The 12,131-nt window shown below is 35.7% G+C and overlaps 1 protein-coding gene and 1 non-coding gene across 3 annotated transcripts; both read right to left on the bottom strand.

Annotated features, from left to right (window-relative positions):
* Positions 1-1,321: 1,321 nt before the first annotated feature.
* Positions 1,322-1,394, bottom strand: TRNAK-CUU. The gene has a single exon. It is a non-coding gene; the product is annotated as a tRNA-Lys (tRNA).
* A 993-nt stretch (positions 1,395-2,387) lies between these two features.
* Positions 2,388-7,483, bottom strand: LOC113751413 (U-box domain-containing protein 6). Of its 2 annotated transcripts, none has more exons than XM_027295426.1 (6): positions 7,189-7,483; positions 6,533-6,617; positions 5,866-6,051; positions 5,375-5,482; positions 3,706-4,883; positions 2,388-3,530 (listed from the first exon to the last, which is right to left on the bottom strand). In XM_027295426.1, the coding sequence occupies exons 2-6, from the start codon at positions 6,581-6,583 to the stop codon at positions 2,744-2,746; spliced, it is 2,310 nt and encodes a 769-aa protein (XP_027151227.1). In that variant the 5' UTR covers positions 6,584-6,617; positions 7,189-7,483; the 3' UTR covers positions 2,388-2,743. The 2 variants fall into 2 exon arrangements, with proteins under 2 accessions (XP_027151227.1, XP_027151228.1); XM_027295427.1 differs by lacking the exon at positions 7,189-7,483 and adding an exon at positions 7,123-7,141.
* Between the last annotated feature and the right edge of the window lie 4,648 nt (positions 7,484-12,131).

The following is a 12,131-nucleotide window of genomic DNA, read 5'->3' as shown; positions in this document are numbered from 1 at the left end:
GATCAAAGAATACACAAGAGAAGGATATAATGATTGATATAGTCTGCAACAATCCCGGACCTGGGCTAGACATTTCGATGGATAAGGCTGCCTCCCACAAAGAGAATGATGAGTTTCCTTCGATGTCCACATCTCATCCTTCACGAGAAATGGCCAAAGAATTTGAAAGCGAAAAGGGTTGCGTTCAAATGCCAAAAATCGCACAATGTCAACTCAACGAAGATACAGACTCACCTCCAGAATTATCCAAGGGGTCTTTCTACAAGCCATTCCAAGATGAGATGAGGTGCAGTTACAAGGAAATGCTTGAAAAGGGAACAAAGGGAAATGCTGAAACTAAAGAGGACAATCATAATAACTCACAATATGAAACTCCTCGAAGCACAATCAGTGAAGGAGGAGTTGAAATAGACAGAGAGAAAGACCTACAGGAAAGCATTGCAGGATTTGACCTGGATGATCCAATTTTAGAACTATACGAAGCAAGCTGGCACCTGAAATAAATCCAGTAAGTATCAAATTAAGGTATTGCTGCTATGGCAATCAGATAACACACCTGAAATGATTTGCGTGGTAGATACCCGTTTGGCAAACAAGTTTTTGATCAAGTTTGTCTTCTACAAGTTTTTTAACAACTTTAGCTACAATAACCTCAAAAAACTCCTAGAAGTTTTTAAACTATACACTTCAAAATATCCAAAAATTTACACAATTCAAAATTTTTTCTTATAACTTTTACAGTAAGCTACAGTTAAAATTTTAGACAAATACCCAAAAAATTCATTTGCCAAACAGTACCCCAGGAGAAACATGGTAGTTGCCTAGTTCTGATCATTGATCAGCAGCCGCAGAATATAGCATGATTACGGGTTCGCATGCATTTCTACAGTGCTGAAACTTGTAATGTTTTTTATAGTACATTTTATGATATATGGACTGTATGCAGAGTTGCATTTGTCCTACAAATCGTTGATGAAACAAGCTCTTTTTAACAAGCTTTTTTAATTTACAATTGATTATTCGCCCTGCTTCTGAACACTTTTAACTTCCGCAAACGACAATCTTGGCAGAATCTATGAAGAAAAGCAAATAAAGGTTGGGAGAAAAATTAACTTCCCAAGCAAAGTGACAATTGATACCTTTTTTTTTTTTGGAGCAAAAACAATTGCGTGGTTGAAATGAAAGGAAAAGAGCTTATTACAAGTCTTGTGTGAAAGAAGGGGCCAGGAGAATCCATGAGGTTGGACAGAGAAGACAACATAGAAAATGCTGAGACACAACTTGTAAGTAAGCGTTGCGATTGACCAAAAAAATTAAATAACGCCCACCGTGGGGCTCGAACCCACGACCACAAGGTTAAGAGCCTTGCGCTCTACCGACTGAGCTAGACGGGCTTGTTGCAAGTTAAAACATGAGTGTTATTGAAGTTTTAAAATGGCATTCCCAGCAATTAAACCCAGCCCAGCCCGACAATCAAACCAATCAACCAGATGAACCAGCTATTGGGCTGAGCTGAGTTTCTAATTAGACCGTTTAAACATAAGAACCGTTGACTGGTCAATAATTCAACGATTCAATCGAAACCCGACCAAATTTTGTTCACAAACCGAGTTTTGTGGAAAAATTTTTAGTTAGCTTTTATTAAGACTCAAACTTGGGAACTTAAGCACATAACTAGAGCATAGTTACCACCAAGCCACTTACAAATGTTAGTAGAGTAACTTTCTTATAATATATGAATGTTTTATTAATTCTATTTTTTTTAATTTCTCTAAAACAAATTTATTTGGAATCTTTTAATAAAAACTTATAACCTTTCAAACTCTATAAGTTATAAAATGGATTTAAAAAATAACATATTACATAATTCATGTTAAAGGCAAATATTGTTTTTAATAATTTTTTGCACTTAAAATTCATAAATAAGCTAGATAATTATACTAAATACAGATAAAATTTTACACTTGAAATTTGGTGGATTACTAAATAAATTTGTATTTTATTAATTCTTATATGAATTAATTATTCTATAGTAAATTAAATTAAATGAGCATTTACTATGACATTGTTTATTACAGTTTATATCATATATTTTATATCAAAATTTATAAAACATAATATTTAAATATATTTAGTGATCCACTAATTCAACCACTCATCCATCCATTGATTAAATCAGTGATCCATTAACCCTTTTCCTTCGCCGGGTTCCTTTCCAAGCCGGGTATAATAACTATGCCAGCGATACAAGGAGGCATTGAAGGGCCCAAACAAAGAAATCGATCCCTCCCTGCGTCAACTCATTGAAAGATGCAACAACTCACTTCCAGCTCATGCTCAACAAACAACACCACAACGGCAACGTGAAAGAGAAATCTAAGAAATAATGAAGGAAAATTCACAAGATCGCCTTCCCTTTGAATAGCATGCCATCTAACTCTTCAATTGGTCGCGATGCAAGTTTACATCATTTACAAACTCCCGTTCTTTAAGTACCAGGAGATTCACTTTTAAAACTTCAACTAAGGGTTCACTTTTGGGTAGTTGTACGCTATTCTATCAGGAAGATAAAGCAAGCAAAATTTAGTGGCTATAGCCTTACAGGAACCTGTACATATCTTCTGTGGGAAACAGGAAACTGGAAAACACGATGCCTATTGAATAGGACAGAACTAATTAATACAAAGGAGAGATACGTGATTTAATGTACAAGATTGTCAGCAAAGGAACTAAGAAGAGTCTCTTAACACTGGTATACAGAAAAACTCTTGTTCTTCCACCAAAAACTCCAGGCTCTTCCCACTTTTCTTCTGGAAACTGATTTGCATAGTGGTTTTGCATCTTCTGTGGTTACGGGAATCTCACTACATTCAGGCTGCAGCGCAGCCTGGACAGCTGATGGCTCCCGCTGCCTCTGCTCACGAAACAACATTAAGAGCTTCTGAGCTTTCTGTTTTCCTCTCGTCGTCCCATTTACAGAAATACAAACCAAAGAAGGAATCACTCCTTCTTGAAGGACCATTTGACTGCACTTCTCATTGCCATTGCATAGTATTAAAAGACATGCAGCAGCTTGCTCCTGCTCAACAGGCTCACCAACATCCAAAGTAGTTGCAAGCCCACTGACAAGGCCAGAAGAAGATATGATTTCCTCACGCGCTGATCTACTTGCAGCCAAGTTTATGACAACCGCAATGGATTTCTCTGTCCAAGAATGGTCACCCGAATTTGTGATAAGGGCTTGCAAACTGTCAATGACACCAGCTGATAGAAGGTGGGGGATATTGGCTTGGTGCCCAGAAAGATTATAAAGGGCATGGAGCGAATCAAGCCTACATTGTACATCAGGTTGATGCTGAAGAACCTGAATCAAGAAAGGGACAGCTTCACTGGATCCAATAATGGGCTTGGCCTCTTCAAGGCAAGACAGGTTAAGGTAAAGGGCTGTTGCAGCTCCAGCACATTTGCAATTAATGATCATCTTCCCCAGCAATTCAAGCACTTTTCCTTCCAGCATCAAGTCCTTGTTTCTGAAGAGCAGCATAGTGAAATTGAATAAGAACTTCCAGTGTATAATAATCTATTCTAATAATAATCCATTCTAATAATAAGCACCTATAAACTGCAATATAACCTCTATCCCGCGTCTCTCTAGTTGAAAACAATGTCCAAAATTCAAGACATCAAGATTTACAAAGGAAGTACCTGTTATTATTCACAGCCAGATTGAAAAGAGCCATGGCTCCAACTTCCTGAGCTGTCTCATTCCTTGCTTGCAAGGCCGAGTCCAAAAACCGCAATAATGCTTCAACAAAACCATTTGCCCCCATGTATATTCTGGCTTCTTCATCATCCTTTAGCAAGTGCCTTATCTGTTCTACCACTTTGCACTGTTTTGTTATGTCGTCTTCTTTTTCTAAGATGACCAAAAAGTCTTTATATCTTTCGAATAAATTGACCCCACATTCATGCTCCTGTGGAGAAACATCTTCAACTTCATTTCCTTCAGCTTCCTCAATAACACCACTATCCTCCAAGGGTACCACCTTCACACCCTTGAACTTGAAGTACCCAACATTATTGGTTAATTTTGATTTTGCAGTATCACTGTCTGACAGAGCCAATCTCCAGTAGTTCAGATCAAGAGACTCGGGAGGGCCATCTGGAACAGGAACTCCATTCTGTTCACACCAACTAGCAACTAGACCCTTTACACAGTAATTTGGAGTCAATCCAAGATGACACAGCTGCTGCTGAGTTTTTGGGCATGTCTTGTGCCCATCGCTAAACCACTTCTCTATGCAGATTCTTTCATACGTCTGTCCAGAAGCAATAATTACAGGATCATACATGAGTTGCAATGATATTGGGCACCTTAATTCTTCAGGAGGGACAGGAATCTGCCCAGATCTCCTGAAGTTTGGCTTGAAGTTAAAAGAGCTGAGTTTTGAGAGTTGTCTGTCAAAGGCATGGCCATTAATTCCAGGCCCACTACCATCCTCAAATGATCCTTGAACAGTTGGAGAACAAGGTGTAGAACCCTGTGAGTCATTATCATCCGAAAATTCATTTCTAAATAATTTTGAATATTTTCTCATTAGATGCAAAAGATAAGCCACAATTGATTCCTTTCTTTTGTCTTCCTCAGCACGAGCTCTGTCTATAAGTTTCTTCAAAGCCCGTCTCTCTCTAAGTGCAGCTCTTGAAGATGTGATACCAAGTCTAGAAGCAGCCTGGTGAAAAGATTCAAGTTCACCAGTGTCGTTAGAGTTGTTGAATTTTCTACCTTGCTGGAGCAATGCAATTATCTCGTCACCAACTTGTTTCTCCATCGAATCAAGTGAGAATTCAATCCCCATAAGATCAATCAAAATTTCTGATATCTGAAATTAGAAAAAGGCTGGGTTGACATCGCTTCCTTCAAGAAGAACCAATGAAATACAAAAGGAGAATGCACACTACTAGGTTAAGAACTTAAATGAAAAGCAATAGAAGAGGAGGAGGAGATGACTGCAACATTTACGATGCATAAGGCAGATAGATCTACAGGATGAGGCTCAAAAGTCCAGAAGATATGGTAAAATTTGAACAAACCAATGTCCGAAATGCTCAAATCTCAAGTTGCCCCGAAAAAATAGCTAAAACATTATTTTTCAACCAGTTTAAAAGTAGCAAAACCACATACTTATCTTGATCCAAAAATCGTCTTTGCAATACACAAGCACTTCAAATGTCCATTAATGAAATATTAATGATGCTTAATTAATACATGCAAGACTGATTAGAGCATGCATGTATTGGACCACATCAAAGACTAACAGTAGTAGCAGGATCAAGTTAGATCACTAAAAGAAAGAACTAATATAAACGTTACCTGTGAACCAATAGCTTGTGAAACAATATCTTCGACACGCCTCAGACCATCTTCAAGAGCGCATCTTGCCTTCTCGAACTTTAGAACAACAGAGTCTCCAGTTATAGCCTGATCAAAAGAATGTGTTAGTGAATAAGTGGAGAAAGAAGAAATAAAATTCGACGGCTTTCAGTATGATAAAGTCCAAATTTCCAACTATGAGGAATAGCATGCAAGTCATTGTACTATCAGAAAAACAGCTGAGTCGCCACTGTTTTCACGCAATCAAATATTTCCTAGGAGCTGTCTATCCAAATAACAGGAAAGCGAGGAGATAAATCGTATCTTCTGGTTACCAAAATGACAACCAGAAAAAAACGAATAGTTCACTAAATGGCAAATGCAGGTTAGATTTTTTATGACGTTTAGTGTGAGGGGATGAATTGAGAACCAAAGTCAAGAAAAAAATAGCTTAGATAAACACCACATGGTAAACAAGTTCACAGCCATACCAAGTAAAGTTTACTACACTCTGCACAGTGTTGAAGAATATTCTTCGTCTTCTCAAGGGCAATGTGCAATGCACACAATGCTTGAATGCCTGATGTACTTCTTGGCCTTGCTGCTTCCAAGTCAGGAAATATCCCCAATACTTTAGCATAAATTGCTGATAAACTCTTACACATCCCTCCATGCAACTACAAAACCAACCACATTTTTTGTCTTTTTGTCAATTGCTTGCAACATTCATGAATTACAATAAAGACCTTAGAAAGTTGTGATTGATATTACATAACACAACAAAAGAGTTAAACCATCAAAGATGCTGCAACAAATTGGATTCAATGCCCTCAAAAGTACCTCCAAATCATCAGGTGAACTATATTTTTTCCTTAACGTAATCAAACTAAATCCTGCTACCAAACATGACCCAACTATTATTATTAACAAAAGTGTCATTTTTTCAAAGAGAATCATCATGCACCAAAATGGCTGAATTAAAAAGCATAAGTGTACCGTTAGACAAAACCTTTCATTGAGAACAAAATGCCAAATATCAAGTACTAAAGGAAAAAGAATCAAAACGAGTCAGACAAACATGTACATAAGAACCCTCCAAACATCCAATATATAGAACCATCCAACAACCTAAAGGCAGAATATACCAATTAGACATACCTTTGGTTCCCCAATTGAGAGCAAAATTTCTTCAACTTCAGCAGTTTCCATGATTCACATTAACGGGGATTCAACTTTACATCACCTGAAAAATTAGTACGTAACTAGAAATAATCAGAATCTATGAATAAGGTAATGCACCAATAACCATGGCAAGTTAACTTAATAAAAAGAGAAAATTTTAAACAATAATAAAAGTAAAAATCAACCCCAAACGGAAAATAGCAAAACTCAAATCCTCATCCAGATTGTGGAAACGAAGAGATGCTAAAAACAAAATCCTCGCTTCTTTAACTAAAAACCCATCACTTGAAAAAACAAATTCTGACATGTCAGAATACAAGTTAGTTCCTACATAATTGGGATTCGGATGAGATCAGAAAGGCATAATGAGGCAAACGATGCAATAGCTTCGGTTGGAGCAAAGTGGAAAATTTTGTAGTTTTACTTATAAACTTCTTTAACCAAAAATATAGGAGGGGAAAAAATCTTAACCGATGTAGAAGGAAAATATGCGTTCAAAACAACAGATGAAAACGAGTACAGCAAAGCCCAAGCCTAAAATCCAACCAAAGAGCAAATGTTTTTACCCAAATGATGTACAATCATGATCAAGCAGAACCAAAATACAAAAAGGTTTGCAATTAATCACGTACAATGATTGACGGAGGCTCGAGGAAATGAAGACTTGAGCAGAAATTAAGGACCATGTGTTGTATTGGCCTTATCACAAGCAGAAACTTTAATTGCTTCCTTTGACCAGCTTTAGCTAATTTCACTAGTTCTCTCTCATATATTCAAGAGATATTCAAGAAACCATATAGGAAGAAAGAGAAAGGGCTGCTTTTCAGATTTGGACTTGAGGGAGAAAGAGATGATTATGATGGTGATGATGATGGAAATTGGAAAGCCAAAGGTAATGAGAGAGGGAGAGGGCTTTTGGTTAATTTTAGAAGAGTAGGGAAGAGAGGGGTCAGGGGAGTAAATAGGGAGGAATATTTGAAATTACTATTTAAATAGGGGTACAAAATAAAATAGATGATATCAAATCTGGGGACTATGAGTGAAGGTTAATTTTTTCAGTGTTCTGTTATGGAAAGTACTCTTTCATCTTTTTTTTTTTGGATTTAAAAATGATTTTCGAGGGCTTTCTCTAGAAAAAAATAATAATTTTGGAGGGGCTCTGGGAATTTTGAAGGCCGATTTTGTCTCCCAAGTTCATCGGCCGACAGTTGCCGACCTCCTGGTTTGTCGGCTAGCAGATCTGGCTTAAATGTGATTTGTCCATTTTGCCATCCTTCCTTCTCTTTCTAATCACGGGGGTTACCCGACTTCTTTTTTGAACGATTTTCACTTTCACCGGCACTTTATACCTTGAGTGACCACGGATTTTTTTTTTTTCTTCCTTCATTGGATACGCAGCAGTTTCAGGTGTTAGTTTTCATATACAATGATTATAATGGTGCCTATTCGTATGATAAATTAGATATAATTCAAGTGTTGTTAACAAATAACATTAATCTTTGCTATACTGACAGTGTATACACTGTCAGCGTTGGATGAATGACAATTATATAAAATTTAAATTTAAAATTTAACTTTTGTACTCGTATCATGAATCAAATGACAATAGTGTATATAAGTGTACGCGATAAAAATTTCAAGTCTGCAAAACGACCAGAAAAATACACGACAAATATATTATATATAAATTTAGGAAAATATGTAGGTACAATCTCTGGGGTTTTCTCGAACTTGTGGAGAGTTTCCCTCGATTCTTCTCCTCGAACACCAATCCAAGGGCTTCGCAGCTTGTTCTTGGATCCACCACCGATTCTTTCAAATCTTGATATGGAAGATTTGAAGAACTGGAAAATATTTGAAGGCTCAAGCCTTGATATGCGGAAGACTTGAGGAGCTTAGAGACACAGACCTTAGTAGTTTGGAACTTCACCACTTGAGTGTATGAGATGCCTCCTGGTGTGTGCCTCTGTATCTGTGTGTCTGTGTGTGTGTCCTTGATTTGGTTGAGAGGCCCCCTATTTATAGCTGTAGCAAGAGGTAGAGGCTGAAAACCTGTGTACCACTTTACTTGCAAGACGTGCAGTCATATTAGAACTGTGCCAGTCAAATATTATCTCTTCATTTTATATTTATCAATAAAGAGATAGGTAATTTCCCGATTGGCCAAGTCTGTGGGGACAAGTGACGTGGCGCCGTCTGCTTGGACAGACCATTGCAGTATATAAGAGATATATATGGATCAAACGACTCTAAATATTATCTCTTTAATAAGAAATAAATATTTAAATGTCTATCCATTAGACATGTGATATGATATGATTTGGTTGGTGGAGATATCCCTGCAATTTGAATAAATTTGGAACACCTCACCTTGACACGTGGAGAAATATAATTGGCCATTTAATAACCAAATTTTCCAAGTGTACATGACATGTGGAAATACCCGATTGGATAGAAATAAGCCACAAAAATAATTTATAGACCAATGGTAATTTTTAGAATTTAATTAAAATTCCATCTTCTACAATAAGATTTATGAATACTCGCCAGAAGAATCATAACTATGATAATATACAATGATAGTTTTACATCTCAATTGCTACTGCATTTCTAGTTGTTAACTTGCAGGTATAATCATTTTTCTCATTTGCCCTGTAATGAGCTTGCATTAGTAAAAGAAAAGCCAGTTCCGTGGAATAGTTGAGGATTGACATGCAAAATTAGAGCATTATCATTACCGTTTTGAATGCTAGAAATAAATGATCGAAAAATCAAATTCTCTGCTTAAATATTATGCCAAGGATCGTCTGAGATCTAAGAATTATTAGATTTGATAATTAACTCGGAATTGATATATTATCTACTCAAAGAAAAAGGATGAATAGACCTAATAATAAGCAGATAATTAGATTTTATTGAAGTCTTCAAGGTGGAGCGGAACCACATCCGGGCGCTAATAAATGATTAATTAAACCTAAGCAAAAGAGAAACAGTAATCAAGTGCAATAACAAGAATCGGATGATGAATAAGCATCATTTATGTTTTTTTTTATTATTATTATTATGGTGGCTGCTTCAGCATTTTTAAGTGATCAAGCACTTTGTGAAAGGATCTGATTTAAGTGGCAAGCGGGTGAGGACCTCAGTCGAAAAAAGAAACCAAAAAAAAAAATAAAGCGAATTAGGACATGATAGTGCTTATTATTGATTGCCTAATAAAATCTGCAAAGTGCGCCATGAAATATAGCCTGACGTGTAAACCATCCCGATTAAACCCAAGTTATACTTTAATAACCGTGGAATCCAATTTGGCCACATTTTATTTTCTAGATAAAGGGAAGCCAATAGTAAAACCCATGCAATAAACTATCTAACCTGCCTGCATATTACGATGTTCTTGATTTAAATGTCAATTTCCCGTATTTGTACTTTCATCAAAAAACATATTTTAATGTCATTTTGTGATGTTCATGATTTATCATCTTGGTAAGGAGTTCATTTATGAAATAAAGATTCTTTAACCAAATTAACTAAGGCTTTGTTTGGATTGCATTTGTCTGAACTTTTTTGTAAAAAAAATTACTATAATGATTTGAAATATGTGAGATAAAAAAATTAATTGAAAAATGTGTCAACGGAAACGTTACAATTTTTATTTGAAAATCTAGAATCCAACACACACCCTAAACAATCTATTGGATATAGATATAGAGGGTAAGAGGACTTGAAATTGGATGCAAATATATCTACCGACAATTCAACACTAAATCATTTCCAATTAAGGTTATACTCCTAAGTAGCCTTTTTATAATTTAACCTGCATATGCAACAAATTAAGACAATTGCATCTGTTAAATAGTAGTGGTAAATCATTAACAAATATGAGTCAACCAATGACTAATTGTACAATTTGTATCATAATTTGATTATAGTATTTTTACTTAAAAATAATATATCAATACAGTTTTCGCATTGACAGTTTGATTCAAGATGATTTCTTAGGAGAAGCCGAACATGTATTAGCACATGATTTTAGTCTCACTTCTAAACTTTAAATCTATGTACTTTCCTCTTTTTTGTTTTATTTATCAAATCCATGAATGTGGACAAAAAAACAGTTTGGCAAGGGTCTTGATATAAAAGTTAAAAGGTTGAAACGTTTTAGAAACTGGATGTCATAAGTTCAAATTCCTCTTTTTTCCTCCTCTTGTTCTTGAATTCCACATCCCCCTTGTGGGGCCGGGGCCGGGGCGGGGATAGGGAGGTGCGAAGACTAATGAAAAAGGAATGCAAGGGGGATCACATGAACGATTAGGACGCTGGTGACGGCTACGGATTGGGGCAAAAAGGTAAATTCGTATTAATTTGATATTGTCGTCCCCCCAACTCTGACCAGCGGATGTCGCCACGGCGAACTTGGATTTAAATTAGTATCAGATCAGTGCCAGTCCACGTGGGTGAAGTTTTCACCATCGATTTTCACACAATTATTTTGCAGCGCAATTGAACCTGCCAAGTGCCACCCAAGTCACCCCAAAACAAGGGAAAATTAAAATTGCCAAAGCCAGATCCGTAATTAGCGGAAACGTTTGTGCTTATCCTATGATATGGAGTGAAATCGTGCTCCAAGTAGTCCACTCTAGATTAGGCCTCTACATCGGGTCTAATGAGTCGGACTTTCGTAAGCTGGAGGTCAACTCATTTAATTTGTAATACTTTCAAACTTCAGGTTATGAGTTTCGCGCTAATAAATGTGAAACTCATATTCAACGCACATAATATTCGAGTTATGAACCTTATTTGAATTTAGTCCAAATTCACTTATTATTCAATTTTCTTAATATAATTTTCATAACTATTAAGTTGTAAAACTAATTTAACATTCACATGAGTACAACATTAAAACTAAATATGAACGAGTAATGGTTCTTAAAAAGTATAAATCAAGATTTTTTTCAACAATATTTATATTTAATTTGTTCAAAGTACATAGAAAATAGTAATGAAATATGTGATCATAAGCCAATATATTTTCAACTATTAAAATTTTTTCATAGTCTTGTGACTTGAATCCAAACATACCAACACAAAAAGAAATCAATTAATATTATGCTAAGACAAAAATTTATTCAATGAATAAAAAATAATTACTCAATAAAAATATCATATAATTGGGTATAGAATTGATTAATTGTATATAATATAATACCAAAACATAAATATTATATATATCAGTATAAAATCAAAATATAAATATTGCCTATATTATATATATATATATAAGTAGGGCCAGACCTATATCGGGCTTGAGTCTGATAAATCCCAAGCTCGACTCATAGTTAATGAGTGCCTAGTTTTGAAGCCCAAACTCAGCCCAGCTCACTGATATTGTAGATTCATCGAGCTTTTTATCGGGTTGAACGGATTGGACTCGGACTAGTCCGACCCTATTGAAAATCATACTTTGGATTGCTAGTTTAAAAATAAAAAATGTGAAATTTTGAAGTTTTGGTAAATAAAAAATATTGTAGATATAGGTGAGGTTAAAAAGGTGATCAAAAAATATGAATTTTTT

Source organism: Coffea eugenioides, chromosome 11 (genome assembly GCF_003713205.1).
Source record: "Coffea eugenioides isolate CCC68of chromosome 11, Ceug_1.0, whole genome shotgun sequence".
Classification (NCBI taxonomy): Eukaryota; Viridiplantae; Streptophyta; class Magnoliopsida; order Gentianales; family Rubiaceae; genus Coffea; species Coffea eugenioides.
This window is presented reverse-complemented; position numbering and strand designations above follow the sequence as displayed.